The sequence below is a fragment of the Ahaetulla prasina genome, chromosome 3 (assembly GCF_028640845.1).
Source record: "Ahaetulla prasina isolate Xishuangbanna chromosome 3, ASM2864084v1, whole genome shotgun sequence".
Taxonomy (NCBI): domain Eukaryota; kingdom Metazoa; phylum Chordata; class Lepidosauria; order Squamata; family Colubridae; genus Ahaetulla; species Ahaetulla prasina.
Window position 1 is genome coordinate 193697410 of NC_080541.1, and position 27259 is coordinate 193724668.

The 27259-nt window shown below is 39.2% G+C and overlaps 1 protein-coding gene across 1 annotated transcript; it reads left to right on the plus strand.

Annotated features, from left to right (window-relative positions):
* Positions 1–184: 184 nt before the first annotated feature.
* On the plus strand, positions 185–26396 carry MAP1LC3A (microtubule associated protein 1 light chain 3 alpha). Its single transcript, XM_058175901.1, has 4 exons — positions 185–624; positions 14156–14211; positions 23730–23836; positions 25268–26396. Exons 1-4 carry the CDS (start codon positions 585–587, stop codon positions 25428–25430), a joined length of 366 nt encoding a protein of 121 aa, XP_058031884.1. The 5' UTR covers positions 185–584; the 3' UTR covers positions 25431–26396.
* The last annotated feature ends 863 nt before the right edge of the window (positions 26397–27259 follow it).

Consider the following 27259-nt stretch of genomic DNA (forward strand, 5'->3'; position numbering starts at 1 on the left):
AACAAATGTCCTCTCTGGGATTATTTCTAGATGAACTCCTGGCCATGCTTTTTAATAGGGGTGTGTGTGTGTGTGTTACTCATTATCGGCGGACATCTGCCCTTCATGCATATTCTATAACATCCTCCTGAATGCGGCTTAATTCTTTCTCCGGGGGCGTGTATGTGTGTGGGGGGAAGCGAGTCTGTTGGCCGAGAGAGCCAGCAAGATCGGCCGAGGGCAGTCCGGGGCTGAGGCCGGTGCGCCCCTGGCAATGAGGCCGCACTGCAGAAGGGGCGGGATCGCGCGCCTCCCCTTTAAGGAGGTTGTGGGATGAAGTCACCGCTGCGCTGCCACCTTCGGGGATCGGTGTGGCTCAGCTATCTGATCCGGAGCAGACGGCGTCGGCCGACCGAGGAAGAGGAGGCGCGCGTCGCGGCAGTTGCTTTCGGGGGCTCCGGAGACCTCCCCTGCCCTCCCCAAGGCGGCGACGGTAGCGGGTTTTATTTTATTTTATTTTATTTTGTTGAGTCGAGTCTTAAACGACGACCTTCTCGTCCGTGCCGAGGCTCGGTGGTCTCGGTATTGTCCGGTTCCCGGCCGCGATGCCTTCGGACCGGCCTTTCAAGCAGCGGCGGAGCTTCTGTAAGTCCTGACTGGATTTCTTTTTTGAGGGTGGGGGGAGTCCGAGGAAAAAGAACGGCGGTTGGGAAAGACGCCAAATTGAGGAACTGGCTGGCGTCCAGGATCATCTCACAACCCCCCCACCCTTGGAAAGAGTACCGTAGGGTCGAGTCCTTGGAAGCTGAGGATAGTTTGGGAGCAGGTGCCCAGCGGTGCCGCCGCCGCCGCCAAATTTGGGCACAGCGGATTCTTGTTTGCTTCTCTATTTTCCCCAGAGATGCTCCATTCCCCCGCCCCCCAATTCCCACCCTCTCACCCTGGAGAGGGACGCGGCGGAGTTTAAAACGAGGGGGGATACGTGTGCGCGTTCGCCTTCAAGGTGCCCTCTCCCCCAAAAGGACCTTCAGCCTGTCACCTCGACGGGAAACCTTCGACCAGCGGGACGGGTCCGGTGGGGGATCATGAGGGGCCTTGTGGTTCGACACAATCCGAGGGCACCTCCTTGGAGAAGACGAGTCGGGGGGGGGGGGGGAGGCGAAAGAAAGAATCTGCCGCCATTTGTTTGTCCCTTCAGACTTCGTTGCCAGCCACGAAACGCTTTTTGGTTTCGGCAGATCGAAATAGATTCGGCCCTGTGTTTTGGTAATCATTATTATCTCCTCCCTTCGGCGCTTTTGTCTTGGTGACAAGAATGCGCGGTGCCGCTCAGCTCTTGCGCGCACCCAAGAAAGGCACTTGCTCCGTCGGGGATGGGGAAACGGAGCACCCTCTGAGGCCTGCCTTGTATATTGTGCGTGCCAGACCCTTATATAGTAGCATCTTGAACTTCTCTTTGTGTTTTCACGATTTATTCACGGTTAAATTAACCCTGATTTCCTCGATTCAAGTCTCTGGAACAACAGATTAAAAAGGTGCCAGGGCTACTCCGGGCTGGGTCGTGCAAACCGACCCTTGCTGCAGGTTCAGGGCCTTGGGAGATGGCGAGGTAACCCAAAATACTGCTTTAGTTGCGGGTTGGCCCAATCCCCGAAGATCGATTAACTCGGGAGCCTCTCAAGCGGCCAAGCAACCCGCTGAGTCTTTGTTTAGCTCAGCTCCCAAGTTTCCTCCTACTGGGCAGCCAGGGAAGCAGGAAAGAAGGCGGCAGAGGTAATGAGCAGCCGACAACGAGACGTCCGTACTCTGCTGGTGATGTAATGCCTGCCAATGGGATTCGGGGAAGGTGCCTGCCTTTTGGCCATAGGCTTTGGGGAACAGAGCTGGGAAATAAGCCCTGCTTGGAAGAAGCCAAACTGGGGGGGTGGGGGGAGGAGCGGGGTTGGCCTTTAGAAAGAAAGGTACGCTGAAGAGAGACTGTGCTCCCCTTCTGGTGGAAAACTTCCTTGGGTCCAAGACGGTAGGCGTGGCCTTTCCTGCTTTATTGACAGTCTAGTTATGTTTATGCTCTTAGTATTTCCACATCCTGTGAGTCAAGTATAAACTGGTGTAGGACCTTATATAATGAGAACTTAAGAGGCAATCTTCACAGTGGTTGTTCCTTTATCACTGTGAAATAAAAATAATAATAATAATGCAGAAACCAAAAGGAGGGGTAAGTTCTTGACTTCCTTCCCTTCCCCCACTTAGAATAAGAAGTTAGAGGAAATTATGGAATGAAATGCGGGTGCGGTTTATATGGGAGAGTTTTTGCCTCTATACAAAGCTAGAATCCTCAGTGCTATCAAGGAGTCTTCAATCCAACTGCCTTAAAACTTTTTTTCAGGCATTGAAAACACATTATTTACAATATCTCTGAGCATTGGTCATTTTAAACTACAGGTAGTCCTTGGTTTATGACCACAACTGAGCCCAAATTTCTGTTGTTAACTGAGGCATTTGTTAGGTGAGTTTTGCCCCATTTGCGACCTTTCCTGCCACAGTTATTAAGTGAATCACTGCAGTTGTCAAGTGAACCTGGTTTCCCCATTGAGTTTGCTGGTCAGAAGGTCGCAAAAGGTGGTCACATGATCCCAGTTCACTGCAACCATCATAAACAGGAACCAAGCATCTGAATTTTGATCATGTGACCCTGGAGATGCTGCAACAGTTGTAAGTGAAAAATTTTCACTTTTTTCAGTGCTGTTGTAACTTTAGTCACTAAACAAACTGTTGTAAGTCAAAGACTACCTGTAGCAGTTTAATTTAGATATCTATTATTTAGTTTTTGTGTGCTGCTACTGACCTTTGGCGTGTAAGTACTTTAAATGTGATGCTGATAATCTCTTCTTGGTCTCTCTATCTCTCTCTGGACAAATCCTTACACTTTTCTTGGCCAGATTTCTGAAATGGTTTGTCATTGCCTACATCCTAGAGCATGGTTGTCCAACCTTTTGGCTGACATGGGCTGCACTAAATGAAGAGGAATTGTCTTGGGCTACAAATAAATGATATAGTTAATTATATAAATAACAAACTTCCTTTATTTTTTAGCATTTTTTTATATCTTATGGGACCACATTACTAGCTGTCCAGGGCCACATTTGGCCAGTGAGCATCAGGTTGAACATGTCTGTCCTTGAGTTTAAAAAAAGTAGAAAATCACCCAGCTGGCTTTTTGCTTAAGGCAAGACTGGAATTTGCTAGTGTCTTAACCATTACACCAAATTGGCTTTCATTTTTCTTGGACATTGCTGTCTATAATTTCTAATTGGTAAAGACAGACCGTTAGTAATTCTTAAGAACATTATAATATAGACCTGGATACAGGGAATCAGTTTAAGTAATTAAGGTGAAGGGTTCAAGAGCAGGCCTTGTAATTTTCTGGATGTGTATGCAAGACACATTAAACTTTTCCTGCAGTTGAATCCTCCTCCTCTCTTCAGTTTAAATGATTTTGACTCTTATTTCAAATTCTCTGATTTCCCCTCCCCCCCCAAACATTCTGTTTTGGCCATCAGGTAGTATGAAAGCTGACCAAAAGGAAACAAGTTATATGTAATAAAAATGCACACTTGATTGTTTATGTTGTATTATGGATTGGATTTATGTTGTAGGGAGGTTTTTTTTTAAAGTTACCTCTTAAGGGCCTTACTGAGATGAAGTGGAATACTGCAAGAGATTACTGATTGTATGTTTTCATCTTTGGGAGATTTGTGAGAGTTTGCAAGAACAGTTACTAATCAGTTCTGCATTTAATAAAAAATGCCAGTGAGTAATAAAAAATGTCTTGTATTTTGAATTCCAGGTTGTCACTATGTTTGTGTAGGACAAAGCAGCTATCTGTGTCCTCTATTGCTATACAGTATTGTTGTTTCTGGTTCTTGTTCTTTCAACTCAACTCAATAAGGGTTTTCACAGCTGGCTGATGGGCACAGATCTATTGTGTTTTTTCCCCATTTCCACTACATCAAACCCTCTTTTGGAAAATCTGTTTGGTTAAAAATTAGCTTATTATTCATTTAAGTAAGCTTTAGGATTGCAGTGGAAAACCTCCTGAAACTTGGAAAAAAATTAAATCATATTTAATTTATTATATTTAATAAAAATTAAATACAACTTTTTTAAAAAGTGTATGCTTATTTGAAATACCAAATTTAGAGGTATTGTATGATAGCAGAGGTACACTTTTAAACATATATTCTATAGCAGTAGAGAATGTTGTGCTTTCTAAATGTTTTGAACTGTGGCTTCTTGCATTCTTCATGAGATTATATTTACAATAATAAATTCCATCGTAACATCTTAACAAATTTATAATCCTATTAGTTTTTCTGGCACATTATCCAGTTTATCAAATACATGAAATATCCTGAGAGAAAAGTATTCCATATATGCATTTATTGGAAAAGATGAAGGAATAATAAAACAAAAGGTCAAAGGAAAATGAAATGTGTAAAAATTACCTTTAGATCGTGACCATTCATAATCCAGTTATTGGACATTGAATGAGCACTTTATTAGGATAAATATTTTTGGTCAGTTTAATTCAACACAAAATAGTTTTAAAGTTTTACAGTGAATTCTACTTCAGCTCAACTGTGTTGCAATTAGCCATTGTAATTCATTTCTTCATGCCCTGGGGGTAGAAGCCACAATACAGTGTCTAGAGAGGGTACCAAAGAGCTCTAATGGGTGGATTATAATTGTGCGCCACTGAATTTACATGATTGTAATTGCATTGTTTTGGCATTAAAGGTCCTTTTAATTATTCATTGTATGAATACATTTTGGGCTCCTGGAACTCTAGTACTCAAGCTGTCCTTGAGAGGATTATAATGCATGGAAAAGGAGCTTCATTTATTTCATTCCTATCTAGTTTTCTACCCTACAGAACTACCCAAAACAACCACTAGCTTTTTTTCTTGATATTCAGAAACTTATCTTCCAGGTTTCTCCCCCCTCCGCTGTAAATTTTATCATTGCAAATAGACAGATAAGACTTTAAGCATTTTCCGCCTCAAATATATTATGTGGAAGATACTGTTATCATTTGCCTTTTATAAATAGAGAATTTGAGACAAGGAGGGATGAATGGAATTGAACTGCTTACCTGATGACATCATGATATGCAACTGGAAACTGTTAAGGGAAAAGATGCCACTTGTCTTTTTGTTTGTTTGTTTGTTATCTGAGGTCAGGAGCAAAAGAGATACTGCCAATTTGTGACCAGATTCCATGACTGATTGGGGGAAGAGGTGATTGGAATGAACTTGATGTAAGGCTTCAATATTGTACAGAGCTGCTATTCTTGGAATTTAAGTTCTGCATAGCTTAAAGGTGCAAACCACAACTGAAAATAAATAGTGGGCAGCATTAAATAGGACACTACCAAGTATAGTTACTTTGTATTTACTTTGGCCAGTTGAAGATTTGATCAATTCTCCTATGTTGCTTTACTCCTCATAAGCAATTATAATCTCATTCTTGATAAAGTTTGATCAACTTTATCTTGATACCCTTTATGCTAATTGTTTTAACATTTAACTTTGTAGTCTGCTAAATGCTATGTCCTTATTTATTCATATATTTATATTTATATCCTGCCTTTCATTCAGAAGCTGAAGGCAGCTTTTATAGAAAACATTTATCTTTATTCGCATTTCAGCCAAAGAGTCTTGTGGATTTTTAAAGGACAACCTATCTATTATTGCGTAAGGTTACATAGCGTTAAATGTGTTGGTTTTTCAGAAGTTTTAAAACTGCTTCTGCAAGTGTCTGTGATTTTGACTTCCTCTAGGATCCAGATATGCAGACTTCAACCTGCCGAATTCCCAGCAGTGTCTGTGCAGGCCGGGGAAATAATGATTGACATTCTCACATCTGGAGTGCCTAGGTTGGGAGGGAGAGTTTTGCTATATATATAGAGAGAGAAGATACACTCAAGGAAATCTGTTTTGCTCTCATGTTATGGGCTGTCCTCTTTATAACCCTGACCCTTCCACATGCCACAACTGCGAGTGCACCTCAGTCAGTTTGTTGTTGTTACACTCTGACTCACCCCAACATTGACAAATACTCTATCAAGAGGGAATAACAAATCCAGAGAAAACACATGCCCTGTGCTGATCTTCTCCCTGTTTCAGCTTCTGCTGCCCTCTATGGCAGGGATCTCCAACCTTGGCAACTTTAAGACTTGTGGACATCAACTCCCATAGTTCCTCAGCCAGCAAAGCTGGGTTGAAACTGGGAGTTTGAAGTCCATCAGTCTTAAAGTTGCCAAGGTTGGAGACCCCTGATCTATGGAGCAGTGGACCTCCTTCAGAAAAATAACAGGCTGAGAGACTGGCTTTCTCCTGCCGCCCAACTGTTGGATGCCAAGATGGTTCTTGGTCTGCCTCCAGTTACTCTCCCTGACTGTCCCAGCTCAAAAGCAAACAGGATGAAAATAGCTCAAAAGCAGCAGGGGTGGGGGGTGGGGGTGGGGGATGTGAGACCAGGCAGCTGCAACTGTTGAGTGCCTTTCAGATTATTTTCCACATCTCTTTTTTTTTTTTGCTTCCTCAGCTGACTGGCTTTCTCTGTTTTCTGGGAAGAAAGGCAGAGGGAAAGAGAGGGTCAGCCAGATAGCTTTATAGAGCCACAATTATGGGCAAGGGGGAAAAGGGGGAGGATCTTTAAGAAGCCGAGTAATATTCATTAAAGAAAATGTCTTTCGATCAAGCGTCCTCTGGGCTCCAGCATTTTTCAGGCTGCAAAAATTGTAGCATTAGACACTAGCCTGAACAGTGTAAACCTGGCAGTGACATAACTGAATGTTTACAAAACACTTCTTACCTGCCCTGAGGTGCACTGCACTTAAAACTTGTTGACAATGGGTTTCTAGAAAGCCATTTTTTAAAAAAAGTTCCTTTTAGTATTTTGTATCATTGCTTTCATCATTAAGTTACTTTTTAAACTAATTTAAATTGTTTCATCTTTTTTGTGATTTTTTTTTTTTAAGACACTATGTGAGTGACATGAGTGGTCTCCAAATTTGATACAAACAAATAAATGCATAAAATGAATGCAAAGATGTTAAATGTAGTCTGGCTTCGTTTGAGGGTGGGGATTGGTTAGATTTTCATTGTTCTTGTACTTCAGAAATATTGCTGACATTTGATCTCGAAAGAAACTCCCCAGGGTGACATCTTTCCTTTTAGTATTGTCACATGGCAACCACTGTTGTTGCATTGTGCAAGTCTGTGAAAAGTTTTAGAAAACTTCAAATGAAAGCACTTCCTTGATGGAAACTCAACAGCGCACACTTGGCCCAAAAATAAAAATAAAAATGAAGCAAAAGACAGCCAAAAGCACATACATTTTCATAATCAAATGGAGGAGATTATCCCACAGCTCTTTTTTTTTTACTAACAGTTTCTTTTTCAATTATTAAATATTTCTCAATCCCTCTGTTTTCTCTTTCCCTCATATTATATCCGCATCCCCAACCTCAAGAAATTTAATTGCAATTTAATTTAATGCACACAGTGAGTTGCTTCAGATAATTTGCTAAGCCATTACGTTTGCTTGGTTAGGTTTAGTATGAAATGTGCATCTTAGCTATTGTCATTTAAGATTTTTCATTATGTGTGAATTAAGCCACGGTGACTTAGTAGATTTATGTCTCATCTTTCATTTGAGAGCTTAAGGCAGCATATTCAACAACTCAGTGCAATGGGTTGGACAGAGAGCCTCAAGTCACCCAATGTATTTTTATAACTGTGCATTGACCAGAATGTGGGTTTCCCCACTCTTAATCCAGTACCTTAAACACTACACTACATATCCTTTATTACATTCTTATATTCCTGGAGTATCTCAGCCTTCCTTTCAGAAGGATAAGTTAAAACAACAGTGCATAAAGTAGTTTAGGCCAAAAGAAAATAATTGTTCTAAAGTCACATAATGGGGTTCCTGGTTTCAACCCCAAATTCCTAAGAAGTTTTACTATTACTATAGTAATATTTAAAAAAACAAAACAAAACCCAAGGCTTGGCTTCCTGGAACAGCCTGAATTCTGGTGGCCACCTATTCCTTGAAGTAATATCTAGATGCTGAAAAACAAATGCTTTGTCTTTCATCAGTTTGGAAGAGTGAAAGAAAGCTCTTGTGCTCTATGTTTTGGCACGTGTGTTTTGGCACACATAGATAATATCTGCAGTGTGGCACATTACCTTAAGGTGGCATTCAGCAGCTGTTGGCGTATCATTCTGAAGAGCTACATTGAACAGAGCCTTTGTTGAGGCTTCACACAGGCCTGAAAACTGGCTATTGTATTTTTCGATCTATAAGACACACTCCCTCCCTACAAAATGGCTGGAAATGTCTGTGCATCTTATAGACCCAAAGAGCAGCTGGCCGGTGGGAAGCATGTGCAGAGGAGCTGAACTGGGGTGATGGCTCATGTGCTCACAGAGAGGGTGCTGCATGCCACCTGTGGCACGCATGCCATAAGTTTGCCATCATGGCTATATGGGGACATGCATATATACCTGATGGCAGTTCATATCTAAATTGTGTAATGTGTAAAGAATATAAATGGAGTTTAAGACACAGCTTTGGCCAATAACATAATGATCTTCATCATTTCTTTACCCACTGAAGCTAAAACAAGGACACTTGGGATGAGGGAGAGGAAGCACTATTGTGAGCTCCCTGGAGGAATGTGGTTGGCTATAGGTCTGCACAAAATGCTGAGGTAGATTGTCCTTTACTCTTACTGAGCAGTTTTTCTTACTCTCGTCTACATATAAGAAGAGACTAGTATAATGCCTTGCCTGGGGCCACCTTACCAAGTTCAAGTTACATACATGAAATATGAACCAAAAATCCTCATTTGTGTGCATGTGGTAGAGCCACCATTATTCCTTGCTCTTCAGCTAAATTTTAAGGTATTTCTGAGACCTTAAACGGAGGATAAGAATGAATCATTTCAAAAGGCCATAATGAAAATAGTGCCTCCAATGCCTCAGTATTCCCATTTTTTTCTTTTTTTGGCTTCCAAATACCAGATTGTGGTCAGTCACAATGATTTACAGAAGTCTGGATATAACAGGACCTGTAATATGCATTGCTATATCCAGGAGTAAATATTATTATAGGAAGAATGTGGGAAGCCTGAAGTATTTTCAAAGCTCAAGGTCTAGTGATCTTTATGGCTAGATTAGCACAAAACACTGAACTAAAATCAATCATCCAACATGCTATGGGGACCTACTGTAGATGTTGCCTTAGCTTGTTTTATGATCACAGTAACCTTGTTTGTGAATTCTGGTTTAGCCTGTGCAGTAAATAAAGTCACTGAGTAATATGCTTTGGGGCATGATAATACTATCCATTTATAAAATACTTGGGTAGACACTAGACATTATGATTTTTGTTAAATTAGTGCTTCACAAATGCAGTAACGTCCTAATACAAGTCAGACTGATACCTCTGTCTATATGCTTTTCCTCCCTTTGATTTGCTTTACAAAGGTTTAGCATTTGTAAGCATTCTCCTACTTAATATACCTGATTTTCAAGAATGTGCCAATTTTCTTCTTAAAACCAGGTATAGCAATGCCTATCAAGTTAGGTGATGCTTTCTCTAAATCAGCCCATGATGGGCCCACTTTGGATTTTATTGTATTTTATTTATTAGGGTATTCTAGGAAGTAACACCCATTCAGCTTCTTTTTGGACAGCTGACAGAATCCAACATGGCTGCTTTCATCTGACTGTCAGACTCTCATTTATAGGCAGTTGGTACACATGGGTAAGCATTTGCTCTAATAAATATATGACTCGGTTATATAAAGTGCTTACTTGATATGTACATATGCACTGTTGAACATATAGAAATTAGGGACAGAAAAATGGTGGTACTCCATTCTCCTTTCCATGTTTTCAATTGTGAGCATAGCTGGATATTTCCACTGCATTTCCTTATCCATTATGTTTAAATTTTACACACCAGTTGTCTCTCTTTTTCAGAACTCTTGATTTTATACAATCAGTTTGCAGATATTGTGAGAGAGAACATAGGTTTCCAAGATGGCCTAGCCCAGTCCAGTGTTACCTTGGCTTACTTACAGGTCACTGTGTTCCTTTAGAAACTGTGAGCATCAGATAAAATTATCTACTCTGTGCTATTTTCCTGATGGCTAGCTGTGGGCTGAAAACCCAAGACAGCTCTGTTTTTGCTAGTAGATGTTGTTGACATTTAAATTTCTCTTCTCCCTTTGAACATGTGAGCAAATTGGAGGCTGAAATTGCTTGTCTCGTGAAAAGTGATCATGAAACCAGATCTTTCCAAATGCCTTTGACTAGAGAACTTCTTGGAAAGCACAAATGTTATGACAAAAAGAACTTCATCAGCGAGATCTCATTGTTTTCAACTATATTTTTGTATAAGTCTACAAGATAATGACCTAAAGCTACTTAAAAGCAGCCTGAATAAGCCTGGGAATAAAGTAAGTGTTTCTTATTAGAAACCTTAATAGAAATATGCTGTCCCTATTAGCCAGCGGTAAACTCCAGTCTTGAGGCTACATAATCAGATTTAATAAATCATAACCTCAATCTCAAATGTGAAAATGTTGGCTTTGTTGCAGGATGGCCTGAGTCAGCAAAGGGTAAGAGATGTATTGCTTCCATCTTTATACATCAACAAATTAACTAATAAATAATCTCTTCTGGTTTTTGTTCGTCAGAGAATCTGAGAATCTTGATAGGATGAAACCAGTTTTTATCATTAGATTTTTCTAAAACGAAGGATTTATAAAAATTTCATTACTACTGTTGCTTTGGGAAGCCCTTATTGTTATCTCATCCTACTTGGTAGTGTCAAGAGTCAAATTGCAGTTTTGACAGCTCCCTAACATTATTTCACAATATAAGCTTGTAGAGAGGCCTCCACAATCATCTCTTTTTTCTTTATTTCCATTTGTTTAAAAAAGAAAAGCTTGCCTAAGGAAAAGTTTATGAAACAAAGCTGAAATTATTGTTTATGACTTCAGTTCACTAATATAGTAAAAGTATTGCCTATATATATTTCTATCTCTATCTGTCTCTATCTCTATCTGTCTTGTCTCTATCTCTGTCTATCTGTCTAATCTGTCTATTTATCTATCTTATCTACCTACCTACCTACCATAACAGAGTTGCTATTGTTCCTATATTTTTTAATAAACATTAGAAAGCCCACATGATGGTCACAGATAAATATTTCTAGTAGAGATGTTAAAAATTGAGTGATTTGACTCTGGAACATGACCATCCACTCCCTGTTCTGGGTAATATGGTTGAGTAAAGGCAGAAGCCAATTCTTAGAATGTGTAGAATGGGCTGTTCTAGGTGAAAACACTCTCAGAGTCAGTTTAGGCACATCTCTAATTTTTAGGCAGCTTCCAAACAATGACTCATAAATTCCAAAGGCTCTTTGGAAGCATCTAAGGCAATCAGTTTTATGTTTAGGTGGTAAATAGCTAATTTAATATTAATATTTACAGACAGGATATCAACTTTTAAGTCATATTATATACTAGAAATGTGTGCTTCTAAGAATTCTTAGTTCTGTTTTCTAATTGTTGATTTGGGAACCATCAAGAGTTTGCTATAAGATGGGCAACTATATAAACAAAACTGTAGGCTCCTTGGTGCTTTCTGAGCTTGGTGGTTTTCTTGCAAATGTTTTAATACCAAACATGGTAACATCAAGTTTGTTTGTCATCAAACAAACTGTATTTCTTTCTCTGTTGCATGTGAAATGAAAAACCTACATGGTTGCTTAGAATATTTGTTTCAATGATTAATATGTTTGCAATCTAAATGTTGCTGTAGTATTCATATTGAATGAGTGCTAATTAGCACATATGTTAACCTTTCCAGGTTAATATCTTTTTTTAAGTCAGCATCCTTCACTGGAACAAAAACATAAGGTTCACAAGAAGCTCTGAAGCCAACTCTGACTTTGTTCTTTAGTAATCTGGATCATTCATATTGTGGAAAAAAGGAAGATCCAGCATGTAATACTTGCACTAACCAAATAACCTAGCTATCCTTCAGTTAAGTGTTTGAATATATTTAATATTTAATATTTATTTTACTCTCATTACTTTGGCTATAAATATTGTGCTGGTTAATATTAATTGCATATCACCTAGCCCCACCCCCTTTTTAAGATAGCTTCTTGCAAAAATATTCATGTGATCCTTTGGGAGTAAACAAACAACCTGTAAGTTCTTAACATTGGCTTGTTGATCATGAGTTAGGGTGATGGTGTTGTGTTTTGCTTCCAGGAAATGAAATTTTTCTTGCATGTGAACAAGTGGAACGGTATCTGACACTGAGCAAAGTTAATAAGTTATCTTCCCTGCTGTTAATAATGAAATTTCTTGTAAACATAGCTTTGAGCTCTCTGCTTTCTATCAGTTCTCCCAGAATCCTTTTATTGTAGGTGATCGTTTTTGTTTTGTTTGCATTGGCCTTTCTGTACTTCCCAGGCCTCTGTCTAGTCTACAGTATTGTATTTCTAGGCTTTGCCAGTCAGGTGCTATCCCCTTAGTAGAATCTAATTTATTACCCTCTAAAAACTAGTTCGACCAGAAATATGTTTCGTAGTGAAATAGAAAATAGAAGTCATTTTTACTATGTAGTTCAGTGACAGTGACATTCCTTATCCTGGTTCAGGGGTGCTGAGCCAAATGATCACATATGAAACCTGAGGAAATATATATGTGATTTAGGAATTTTAGCAAAACAAATAGGGTTCAAGAGCTGAAAAGAACAACTTTGGTCAAAATAAGTTAGTGTTCCTACTTTGCAGAAGACGGTTCTGAAATAAGCAAGTTAACATAAAATCAATAATGCAGAATCTTTGTTGCACTAGTTCAAGAGTTAGAAATCCCTGGAGATCTGCTGGAAATAATTCAATAGATCTGAGATAGCAGATCATATCTTACCTTCTGCTTACTTCTGAGGTAGAAGACTGAAAGATAGGAAAATTAAGGACAAGACTGGCTTTGGGCATTTGGCCCAAAACCCCCCCAGAAAGGACACGATTGAATGGATTTTTATTGTTTGCTTGATTCAGTTTTCAAGACTTACAAAATAGTATAGCATCCATAGCATCCTTTTAAAGAAGGCAAAATAAAAACTAAAATAAAAAAAATGGGCCAGTCCTGTGTTTTGAGTTGATAGAAGTTGCGTAGAGAGCTCCCTTTTTGGAACAAGACAGGCTATATAATCCTTAAAATACATAATCTGATACTAAAATTATTGCTGCTCAAATAAATATCTGGACAGAAGGCAGGCCCTAATTCATTTTACATTGCACGATGTCAGATGCTTCAAGAACAGGTGGTTATTGCAAAATTTTGTCTCTACCTTTCTTGGTAGATTAATAGGTATTGGGTCCATTGTATATAAGGAACAAATAGAGCAGTGTAGTGGCCTAGTGGTAAAGACGCTCGCCCTCCCACTTGGAAGATTGAGGGTTCAATATTAGGTAGTTGCAGATGTATCTCTCCCAGGGCGCAAAGAAAAAACATTTGCTGTGAATTCTATGTTGGTGTCAGGAAGAACACCTGGCCGTAAAAGCTCAGCTCCATCTGATTTCCCAGAATTAAGGGTCATAAAAAATGAGTTATTTTTTAGTGTGAGGTGCAAATGGGGAGGGAGTAGTAAATTCACATCCTTGGTGAACAGATCAAGAGGGCTTGCAGATAGCTTAAACCAGGGGTTTTCAACCTTGGTCCCTTTAAGACTTGTGGACTTCAACTCCCAGAGTCCCTCAGCCAGCAAAGTCCACAAGTCTTAAAGGGATCAAGGTTGGAGACCCCTGGCTTAAGCAATTGAACAATGTTGTTATGAGAATACTAAATATTCTTCTTTATAAGTATTACCGTATTATAAGTATTACTATAGTGACACTATGCCACTATATTTGGATTGGTAAGATTCATATGTTGTTGTTTTTTTAGTTAAAAAAAACTGCTTAGATTCACCACTCCCTCTTCCATATTTTTTTCTGAGGTTTATAAAACTGTTGAATATACAGCAGGGTAGAAAATTATTTCAAAATTCCTAAAATCAGTTATGCTTCACTTTCACAGCGGATCGTTGTAAAGAGGTACAGCAGATCCGAGAACAGCATCCAAACAAAATTCCAGTAAGTAAAGAAGATTATCTATGCTTTTAAATCAATTTATATAAATCCCTGAAACATAATAAGCGTCTTGTAGGTCATATGCCAGGATCATGAAGCATTTCCCTGGTTTTTTTTTTCCATGCTGACCATTTGATTGTATATATGGCTAAGTTTAGGGAGTAGCTTTATAAATGTTAATTTCTTTTTAACTGAGACTTTCTACACACCTGTTCAATCAGAGTCCCAGTACCCTGGGGGACAGGAAGAGTGTTACCCCTGCAAGTCTCTGAAATATCTCGCAGAAGAGTGGGGATTGGGATGGTGTCAAGCTATGACATTGGTTTCCTTTTACCAAAGCATATCTCATGCCAAGTTAAGAACGAAAAGGAAGATGTTGCTTTTGGCCTGTCTCCTAATGGGAGTAAGAGGTTTAGGCCAACTTTACTAACTCCTGTAATAAATCACCTCTTGTGATGATAGGGAGCAAGAAAGCAAAACTGCTTGTCTGTTTATTACATGCTTGTCTGCTTGTCTGTTTATTACTTGCTTGTCTGTTTATTACATGAGATGAATTACATGATATGAGATGTCTGTTTATTACATGAGATGAACAGAAATATTTTGACTCCTATAAGACTTTCTGGCGTCCTATTTAATTTTTCTTTTCAGTTTTTCCCTCCAAAAGATTTCTTTGAGACTGGAATTTTTATTGCATTATTATTCATATGTAAATATTCCATTGCTAGAGTAGTAACGGATTATGTATCAAGTTTTGCTTATATATAAGCATACTGGAAAGCACTAGAACTGCATAGTACAGGTTTGTCTTCAATTACCCTCTTCCCCCCACTTATTTTCCTTTATTGTTCTTAGGTAATAAAATAATTTAAGCTTCTCTTTTTTTTCCCCACTAGTCATACCGCAAAGGTTTTTGCCCAAGGCAGAATATTTCACAGGCATATTCTTTTATTAATCAACAATTTAGTTACGTGAATATTAAATCAAAAACTCAGTCATATCAATATTGCACAGAGATATCATGTAGAATATGACAGTCAAAATAAGCATCCCAGGCTCATTTCTGGGCAAAAAGAACAAGAAATTAATGTAAAGAGATTGTCGTCTGGATATTTAATTTTAATGCTGTGCCTCACTTTAAAATTGATGATGAAATGATGAGATGTAATGATGAAATTCTCTGTGTCAGTTACCCATCGAATACAGCGTTTGGGTTTCAGCCAATATATTAGATAGGTGGGCCTCTGTTAATAGTATGAATCCTTCTCCCCAAAAACTGCTTGAGAATAAACAGTCGCTCGTCTCTCAAACAATTGAAACATTCTCTCCCCCCACCCAGCTCTCATACTTCAGAAGCTGTTTCTGGCTGTCTTTGAAGTGCAGAGCTAAAGGGCTGTTCATGCTCATGCATGTACAGTAGAGATAGCTGGGAGCAGCCTTTGAAACAGCTGTGCCAGCTTTAAAAAAAGATGCACCTGCTTTAACTATTCGAAAAGAGATGCTGTGCAATCTGAAAGCTGTCTTTCAAAAGATTTGTCAGCCCTATTGAACAAGTGGTAACTGGTTCATAATTATTATAGAAGTATGCTTGCTTGCTTGCTTTATTTATTTATTTATTCTCACTTTTATTATTTTTTATAAATAACCCATAGCCGTGAACGCAGCCTAATAGTTCTTCTTCCTCCTGTTTTCCCCACAACAACAACAAACACTTGTGAGGTGGATTGGGCTGAGTGAGAGTAACTGGCCCAAAATCACCCATTTGGCTTTCACACCTAAGCTGGGACTAGAACTCACAGTCCCCCGGTTTCTAGTGTGATGCCTTAACCACTGCAACTACTGTCTCTTTTTCTTTATTTTTGCTGCTCATATTCAGTATCGTACACTGTTTGTATGTTTTACAATTTTAAATATATAAATATTTCTTTGTAAAATAAATAAAATTTAATAAATAAATAAATAAAGCTGTAAAGTGTAAAGTGGGCAGAATATAGTGGTACCTCAGTACCTGTTGGTAATTCATTCTGGAAAACATGACAAATACTAAAACCAATGAGTACTGAGAAAACCACGTGACTTACCATGTGACTCACTGTTTTGGCCAAAGAAATAGCGAATCACGAGACAGCCGACTTCAGCAAGTTATTCCTTGAGAAAGATGTGTGCCAGGACACTGCTTCAAAATGTGTCAAACAGCAAATTTAATGAGCTTTGGAGCAGTCAAGTGCCAAGATATGACTGTACCAGTTAAGAAAAATAAAATAAATAAAAATTTCCAAACAATTTGATTTATGTTAGGGCTGTGTTGCAGATCACAATTCGCATATCAGGTATTAAGTGTTTACTGATTTATCACATGGTTTAATTGTTTTGAAATGGTTTTAATACTTTACTTTGTTAAGTGACTGAAAACACATTAAGAAATCTTAGAATTTTTAAATGTGTCTCTCTCACTTGTAACCCTTTGCATTCCCACCAACCTCTCCAATGCAAGGTGAATAGGAAAAGCTAAAATCATGCCTTTGTTAAAACTTGAATACCTGTTCTGACCTAGGCTCCCTTAAGAAGCAGGAAGCAGAGTCTTGGTCCCAGCAAAACCCCTTTTATTTACACGACTGTGAATTACTTTCATTCACAGTCAGCAAGGCCTGTCCAAACAGTCTTTCAGAGGAATATTTATCAATACTCCTTATCTCGCTTGGCAAGCTGCCACATAACTTGTTTCCAAACGCAGTACAAGGAAAAATTTGGCACAGAGTCTCTCAGAGTCATGGAACAAACGAACTAATTGTTTCCTGCAAAAGCCCCCTCCCTGTTCGTGCCTCTTTTGTTTCCTATGGGAGGAGCCAATCATTTCCAAGGTGTGGCTTTACTCCCAAATCGACCCTGCTTTCTTAGTTGTTCTTGTCTTCTGGCAGCTCTGCGCATGCGCACACTGGGAACGGGCTCCAGCTGTTCTTCTGCCTCACTGCTGTCCAGCTTCCTCCGACACAGGAGCCCTCACTGCTGTCAGCTTCCTCCGACACAGGAGCCCTTGCCCGAGCTTTCCCCAGCCCCCAGGACTCGCACATGTTCCTCCCCAACCTCCTCACTGTCCGACTCTGCTGCCAGCTCTGCTGGCTGCTAGCGGGCCACAACACTACCTTACAATCAATTGATAGAGCTAGCTTCCTCCAATTTCTTTTGTTCCAGTTTAGGTAAAGAATATGTTATAAACATAGGCAATGGTTGGAAGAGACAAGCAAGAGAGCAAGAAGGGGAAAAAAGCTTGTATTGTGATGTCACCATGTATGTTTCATTATTTTGATGTGGGTCTATGTGCTGGGGAATTGTATCTAAATTGAATACCTTGCCTCTAGCCTTGATTTCTTTTCTAATCACTGATACTAAGAAGCTGACTTCCATGCAAAGAAACTATGAAAATTTCTGGATTACAAATTAGGTTGAGGGTCTGTAGTGCTATTTGCCGGATCTTAGATCCTGATTCAAGAGCAGATACACTGGAGTTAAAAGTTTATGAATTCAGGATGAGATTCTTTTCAGCAGCTGATCTATCACAGGTTTGCTGTATTAAGTTCTCTCCAAGCATCAGATGTCATACATCTGATACCGAGTCCAAGAAACCTGCCAATTTACATGGGAATCAGATGTGAATAACTTGGGAGGAAAAATAGGTGAAAATTTTTCCTGCTTCTGTTTTAAAAAAATTAGTCAGATTGTGCCATTTTTTATTAGTAATGGTAGAAGTAATAGAAATGAAGGAATTAAACCCAAATTCCACATTTAAGCAAACTTCCGTCCTGGAGAAGGGAAACGAGGTGAAGGCTGTTGGGTGTAATGCCAATCCAGCTTTCTTGCTAGCAGATGGTAAGGGGAGAGATAGACTAGGAATTCATTTTTAAGATTTTCTGGATGCTAAACTTGATCTCAAACTCACAGCCCCAGAGGAGGTGACACCAAAGCTTCTGCTGTACTTCAAAATAATCTTCTTTAATGCCTGGAGTGATTCAGCACTATCATTTCTCTCTCTGAAGCTACTTTCTCTTATTCATTTTAGTTCCCCCACTTGCCAATTCCTGTGTCCCTGCAGGGTCTCGGGACCACACAATCTTTGGCTAAATATAATATATGTTGGTAGATGACTGATTTTAGAAGAATTAGACATTTTATGCTGCGTAAAATGAGCCATGGGGGAAGAGGGGAGACAGATATTTTAAAAACATCACAATCTTGTCTGTGCCTTTTGGAAACAGCTTTGTCACAACTTTTGCAGGGCTTGAGAGTTATTCACTTTTTTTTTTTTAGTTTTGTAATTGTTTGCTCATACTGTATATATATATATATATATATATATATATATATATATATATATATATATATATATATATATATATATATATATATATATGTTTTCTGAGGTTTTCACGGGTGTTTGTATATAGGTCTTTGGTTGTTCGGGTTTTCTCCCGTGTAAAATTGGAAGTGTCTTGGCGACGTTTCGACGAAGTCTCATTCGTCATCTTCGGGCTTCAGCTTCGTGCTTCTGGGAGCAATGTGTGATCGCAGCTGTTTCTTCCTTTTAACTGCTAGTGGGGGTTTGAACTGATTGGGTGGGAGCTTGGCTGTGCTCTGATTGGATGGAGGGGGTTCCCGCCTCCCGCCTACCAGCCATTTGGAAACCCGCCCTTATTGACAAACGAGTCCCTAACACGAGGAATGACACCAGACCCACACTCACGAGGTCCACACAGGATGTCACCACCGCACATCCACCCAGAAAGCAGACCCAAACCCACACTGATCATGAAGCACGACCAAGGACCAGAAGCCAGACCGCAGCTGCAACATTAGCCATTTCAAACCCCTCCAATCCATACATGCAGCAGACTGACACCCACTATGAAGATGTAGCACAACCACAAAGCCAAACAACAGCTATGCAGCTCACCAGCTCAAATCCCCCTGCAACACAGACTAAACTGAGCACAAACAAGCCCCCACCAACACAGGACACACCCCCATCCAATCAGAGCACAAAACCCCCCCCATCCAATCAGAGCACAGCCAAGCTCCCACCCAATCAGTTCAAACCCCCACTAGCAGTTAAAAGGAAGAAACAGCTGCGATCACACATTGCTCCCAGAAGCACGAAGCTGAAGCCTGAAGATGACGAATGAGACTTTGTCGAAAAGTCGCCAAGACACTTCAATTTTACGGAGAAAACCCAAACAACCAAAGACCTATATATATATATATATATATATATATATATATATATATATATATATATATATATATATATATATATGCTGATCGGGAGAAAATGGAGATTTTGCAGTATACATCCCCTGCCATGCCCACCAAGCCACACCCACAGAACCGGTAGTAAAAAAAAATTGAAACCCACCACCACACATATGAATACCTTCAAATCAGTGTTGATCCTTAGCAATTGCCTAGACTAGTCCTTGCAGTTTTATTGGCAAGACTTCAGAAGTGGTTTGCCATTACTTCCTTCCTATGGTTAAGAGTGAGTGATTGGCCCAAGACCACTAGCTGGTTTTGTGCCTAAGGAGGGAGTAGAACTCGGAGTTTCCCAGTTTCCAGCCTGATGCTTTAGCCACTATACCAAACTAACCAAGGCAGCGGAAAAGATCGATATATATTCCAATATGAAAAACTGAATACTAAATAATTGTTTTTATCACACATCCTAGTAAAATAATGCTAAAAATTTTGAAATCCAGGCTTCACGAAGGAGTCTGTTAAAGTTGTATATTGTCTCCCTATTTTTTGAACTTATATGGAGAATATATTATGAAAAGCATTGATTTAGAATAAATAAAAATTAAAGTCGAAGTTGATAAAGTTTCAGTAACTTCAAATATGGGGATGACATCAGCTGAGAGCTAGAAATTAGGAAGATGTTTAAAAAGTTGATAATAAAAAGGTGAAGGTTTCCCTTTCCAGTTGTGTCTGACTGTTTGGCTGAAAGAACCAGTGTCGTCTGAAGAAAATTTCCATGGTCATGTGGCCAGCATGGCTATATGCAAAGGCACAGAGAACGCTGTATTACTAAAGTGGTACCTATTAATCTATTTGCATTTGCATGCTTTCGAACAGGAGCTCACCCATTGCGCAGCACTTGGGTCTCAAACTTGGGGTTTCAGATTTTCAGTGGACAAGATCGGTGTCTTTAACTAGCGAGTCATAGCCCCAAAAGCAGTTTTCTTGCCAATATTAAAACAAAAGACCCTCTAAGATTATCATGTCAATAGGTTGGCAGATCAATGTAGACAGATGAAGAAATGGAAGTAGTAGCAGATCCTGTTTCTTCCCAGGCTCAAAAATTCACAGCAATGGTAATTGTACAGTAGCCACCAAGCCAAAGACAGCTCAGCTAATTAGACAGTAAGGGAGACATCAAGACAAAACATTAACATGTGACATCACAGTAACAACAGCACATGTTGTCAAGGCCATAGTTTTCCCAGTTTTGATATATAGCGTGCAAATATGAACAAAGAAAAATCTATGCCTCTGATACGTGATATTGAGAATACCTTGGCAATCCTTATGATTTATGATTTATATTGATATATTGACCATCAATTGTGTTGTAAATGTTGTACCTTGATGAACGTATCTTTTCTTTTATGTACACTGAGAGCATATGCACCAAGACAAATTCCTTGTGTGTCCAATCACACTTGGCCAATAAAATTCTATTCTATTCTATTCTTAGATTACACGAAGATAAATAATTCAATATTAGATTAAGTAAAACCATATTACTCAGTGAAAGCATTAATAATGAAGCTAAAGCTTAATCCTTTTGAATACATAATGGGAGGGCAAGTGTCACTGGAGAAGACACTGCTTGGAAAAATGAGGGCCAACTGAAAAAAGTTTACAAGGGACAGAGAGGTGGCTAGATGCTCTCACTGACAGCTGAAGGGAAGCCTAAATTTACAACTCAAAGAAGCAATTAAGAGTAATCTATGTATCCAAAGCACCCCATACAGCCCCAATACAGGTGAGTGATCAACTGCCTCCTTTGTGTGATAATGGGGAGTGTCAAAACAAATGACAGTCCTCTTTAATATTGCACAGAATTAAACAACTGTTTGTATATTGCATACAGCACTTAAGTTTCCTTTTTCTTTTGAAATAAAGAGTGCAGCTGCAAGGATTGTATATCTTTAGTGACCTGATTAAGAATTGGCACATAAATAGTCAGCGCCTTTGATAGGTCGGTAAGCACAGTTAATCTATATTACTATAGACTATATCTACAACAATAGACAGGAAGAATTGTGAAAAGAGCAAGATTAGCAAACAATTTAGCTGGTAAGATATAGCAAAGGAATATAAGCAGACAGCAAAACAAAAAGAGACAATCATTATATATTTGTTTTTTCCATAGTGCCTTTCACTATGGAAAAAACAAATATATAATGATTGTTTCTTTTTGTTTAATTCTGTGCAGTATTAAAGAGGACTGTCATTTGTTTTGACACTCCCCATTATCACACAAAGAAGACAGCTGATCACTCATCTCTATGGGGTGGTATGGGGTGCTTTGGATACAAACCGTATATACTCGAATATAAGCCGATCCGAGTATAAGCCGAGGTCCCCAATTTTACCCCAAAAACTGGGGTAAACTGGGGACTCGAGTATAAGCCGAGGGTGGGAAATGAGGCACCTACCGGTTGGGGAAACCCTCCCTCCCTCAGCTGAGAAGGCTGGCGGCTCCCCCGCCCCGCCCTCTCACTGCACCGGCAGGGCTTCCCCGCGCCGTCCGGTAAAATGTGGAAAAAAGAAGAAAAAAAAAACTCGAGTATAAGCCGTATATACTCGAGTATAAGCCGAGGGGCTTAAAAAAAAACAAAAACTCGAGTATAAGCCGTATAGACCCGAGTATAAGCCGAGGGGACGTTTTTCAGCACAAAAAACGTGCTGAAAAACTCGGCTTATACTCGAGTATATACGGTAGATTACTCTTAATTGCTTCTTTGAGCAACTGAATATGAAGAACTAGGATATCAGTGGGAAAATAAGGCTTAAGCTTGGCTTTCCATCATGAGTGTTGCTGAATAGTGTCTGTCATTCCAAAGTGAGAAAGTACTTTCTATTTTGTGATACATTTCCATGTGTTACTGTCATGGAATACAGTTTCTGCTCCCCAATATCATGTGGCTGGAATGCAGATAAAATGCAAGCAGTTTACATAACTAGGACCTCTGAATAACCATTACGATTACATAGAACTTACCTGGATGAGCATCTGCATTCATGTAAAGATTCTTCAGCTATCTATATTCAAAGGTAGAGTTGGATGATCATATGCTATCAGGCTATGGCTAGAAGTCACACTTTTAAGTAAGAACAGATGCAGTTGCTTATTAATTTTAATTAATAATACCTTATCCCAAAATACCTTATCCCACCAGACTTGAAATCCTTGGTTTAGAAAACTTAGAACTCCGTCGCCTTCGACAAGACCTGAGTTTAACTCATAGAATCATCTATTGTAATGTCCTTCCTGTTAAACACTACTTCAGCTTCAATTACAATAATACAAGAGCAACCAATAGATTTAAACTTAATGTTAACCGCTCCAATCTTGATTGCAGAAAATATGACTTCAGAAACAGAGTTGTTAATGCCTGGAATGCACTACCAGACTCGGTGGTCTCTTCCCAAAATCCCCAAAGCTTTAACCAAAAACTCTCTACTATTGACCTCACCCCATTCCTAAAAGGACTATAAGGGGCGTGCATAAGAGCACCAACGTGCCTACCGTTCCTGTCCTATTGTTTTTTATTCTTAATCTCTCCTTGGTCAGTTTCCATCCATAATTTTAATTTGATCTTAAATATCTTTTATTGTACGAGAAACAGATTTCTGGGGTTTAGTTTTATTTAGATCATCATGGAAGTTTTTCTTTCTCTGATCACACTATAAGGAAGTGCTAATAATGATAAAGCAAAATTATAATGATATGGCTTTGAGTTTTGGCATTCCTTTTGACTAGTCAATTTTCATAGTATACCATATTTCTCTAGTATATGCTTGAAAACCATATTAATTGCTCATTTTCTGATGATGGAAAACAGTACTACTTTCCTTTTTACAGACTACATCATTATTAAAGAAAGCTTTTACAAACTTGCTACATTAATCAGCTCATTAATACAGCACCTGCATGTCCTTCAAAGCACCTCTTGGGACCCTTAAATTTTTTTTTAAAAATGTAAAATATCAAAATGTTTTCAAATCTCACAAGACCACTGGATTTTGCTTACTTGGTTTGATTTTGAGTGCAAACTTCAACATCTCACAAGATAATTTGGAAAAAATCTGTTTAAAAAAGGACCCGATTCTCTGTCTTAATTGTCTGGATCCGAAAAATTGTTACTTGTTCACCAATAATGTTTGCTGCCTTAAAAAGGATTGTCTTTTTGATTTTGCTGGGCAAGAAAGAATCTGATGGCACCACATTTCTTCCTCACTAGGTCATTATTGAGAGGTACAAAGGGGAGAAGCAGCTACCTGTTCTGGATAAGACCAAATTTCTAGTTCCTGATCATGTCAATATGAGTGAATTGGTAAAAATAATCCGGTAAGTGAAATACTTCAAAGCAGCTGTCATTTGCTTCTTGATATCATATGACCAAGGAGCATCTTTCCTTTTGAGTAGAATAGTGCTGACAATTTGTTTGCCTATGGCAGGGATCTCCAAGCTTGGCAACTTTTAATACTTTTGTACTTCAACTCACAGAATTCCTCAGCCAGCCAAGTCTTAAAGTTGCCAAGTTTGGAGACCCCCAGCCTATGGTATGAAAGCAACTTCTCTTTTGCTGTAGAGCACCTTGCCTTTTAACCATCTTCTCATCTTCCACCCAGAAGGAAAAAACCCTGCTCAAGTCATGGAAAGATTTGGCGGCAGGAGTTTAGAGTGGCAAGGATTAGAATGACTTAAGAGTGTTCCCAAATGTACAGGCTGGCTTATGACAATTTGAAGTCAGCAAAGTAAAACATATTCCCACCTATAGATGGGAAAAGTCCATAATCCTTTGCCCACTGCTGTACAGGTATATAGATAGTGGAAGATATCATCCATCTAAGCTAACCCCAGTTGGTTCCCAAAGAAATATTACAAGGATTATAATGGCAATTCTGCCTTCCATGAAAATGGGTAGAAGACTTGGAGATTAGATAACCCTGCATTGAGGATGCAGATTTGCAGCACCTCTTATCTGCATCTGGACTAATTTGCTGGCTGACAGTTATCGAGATGCAATTATCAAATCAGAAGTATATCAAATTTCTGCCTCTTCCCTGAAACTGCACTTTTTTGAGAATTAAAAGAGCTTCATAGCTCCATAGTCATCATTTGGATTAGCTCTTGCTGCTGCAACTGTGTGCAAATCACACAGAAGGACATTTGGAGGCCCTCCAAGATGATTAATGTGTGTAGCAGAGACACATGGATAGGTAAAGCAAGGCAGCAGATATATTTTGCAAGGCTTCCATCATATGTGATAGAAATTTGAGTGCTTGAAACCGTCAGTGTCCAAAGCCAGAGTAAACTATAGAGCGAAAAGGGTAAAAACACCCTTGACCAATCTGAACCTCACCAATGCCACTCCCCCCTTCCCCCAATCTCTGGGAATGGCAGTCTGACACATTCTCAAGGCAGCATGATTGGGAAATCAATTTCAAATAAACATACTGTCTTCAGGATGTGTTTGGGCTGCCACTCCTATTTAAATATCTTGTTAAGATGCTCTTGTTACCATTAATACTGATGTGCTGCGTAGCCTACATTACGAAGATTAAAAAAAAAAACACAAGCAAATTAGAAAAAGAAAGAAAACTTAGCAGGGCAGATTTATTAAATGGATGATAGAACATGTACTAAAATAGCACTGAAACGCCTAAGTTTGTAGATATTTGTGGTATTGGTGCCCCATATCTTGTTCATTTATTTAACTAGAATTAGCTGTGCCTGCGCCATTATGCTCAATAATTGCCTTCTGCACCTCCTCAGGCGCCGGCTACAGCTGAATCCAACCCAGGCTTTCTTCCTATTGGTGAACCAGCACAGCATGGTGAGCGTTTCTACCCCAATCTCTGAGATCTATGAGCAAGAGAAGGATGAAGATGGCTTCCTCTACATGGTCTATGCCTCACAGGAAACCTTTGGGTATTGAGTGTCACCACCAGAGGACTAATTCCAAACTGTCGCAGCAACATCTCTGCCTCTTCACTGCACCCCCACCTTGGCAAACCCTGTGCAGAGAGGCTTTTGGTCCAGGAGCAGCCTGGAAGCGACCGTGTTCCTCCAATTTCGTAGCGCATCAGACCAAGATAATTCAGTGTGTAGGTGTGTGAGAGACCCATAAATCTCTGTTTGCATTGCCTCTTGTCTTTTATGATTGCTATACATTGTCTCCCATCTTGTTCATGCAGGTGTGTTTGCTCTCTCTTTCATATTATGTCTTCTTTCTTACTCCAATGCCAAATTGATGGAGCCCCTGGCAGTCTGGCAAATAAACTGTTTTCCTCACTTTTTAAAGCAAGGGATGTATTTGTTCTGCTATTAAAGGGCGGAAAATCAAAACAAAAATAAATTACTATTAACTTTTATTGGGGTTTTGTTGGAGTTTTCAGTTATTGATTCTTGGTGCTACACAATAGATGTAGGCATCTTTTCCAGTATTTTCCCAAAAAATATATCTTTTAAGTTTATTATCTTTAAGCACGAGGGGGATTATAATTTGCTTGTATGATGTAGCCTTTAAAAAAAACTTATGCTTTTTTGCACTTTAAAATGTTGTAAAAGTGAGAATGAAAGTAGCTTAATTTCACAAAGGTGTCGTATTCTGTGCTGTTTCTGACAATGTTTCTATTTGCCTTTTATAAGGTTTATTTTTCAAAAGCCAGTCTTTTCCCTTTTTTGCTCTTAATGCATGCATTGATTTTTTTTTCTATTTTTAATCCCATTGTGGCAAACAGGCCATACGGCTCAAGGAATGTACTGATTTATATTGCTATTTTACCTGGTTATTTTATTAAAAAAAAACCTATGATACCAAAAAGTGTGTATGACAGAGGAAAAAGATCTGCCCAGTCAAATCTATATAATTATCTATATAAATAAAGATAAATTAAAATTCTTTTCTGATGGAAACTAGTTTCCCTACCCTGAACTCATCATCACATTAGCATATCTCTGAAGTTAAGGGACTGGCCTTGAAAAAAAAAAGCGATCCCTATATCAGGTTTTCTTATCACTTTGATTTTACTGCTATAATTCAGATAGACTGTCCATATTCTACTAATGTTTTTTCATGCATTTATTACATGGCTCAGTTTAACATACAGCTATCCCTTAACTTAGGACCATTTGGTCAGCAAACACTCCCAAGTTACAATGGCGCTGAATGAAATGGGATTACTACCGGTCCTCAGAATGCCAGCTGTCTCAGCATCCTTACTGTCTGCTTACAGAGTCAACATATTGCTCCAAACAATCTGGGTCATCATCATTTTATTGACCTCGGAAGGACGGAAGGTTGAGTCAATCTTGAGCCAGTTACCTGCCACTTACCTGCCTGTGGGCCTGGGACATGCAAATTCCTGCCAGTTTCCCTACTGACTTTAGTGTGGGGAGATGGCAGGAAATGGCCTCACCTATCAACCATTTAATGACGGCAATTGAGACTTCAGGGATTGCCATCACTTAGCAATGTAGTCACGCTTTATGACCATTCTGCTTAGTAATAGTTTCAGCTGCCATCATAAGTGAAGGACTACCTGAATTTCCAGGATAGCCCCCCCCTCAAAAAAAAAAAACCTGCTTCAGAAAGTTAGGTGGGGATGACTCGGTCACTGAGATGAAGGTCACCCAATTTATTGACTGAAAGGTAGACTGTTCAGTTATTTGACTTTGAGTCAATATAGTATGCTCCATCTGGGGCCCTTTGTAAGATGGTAATTTACAACACATTTGGAGAACATTGGGTAGAAGTTAAGCTAG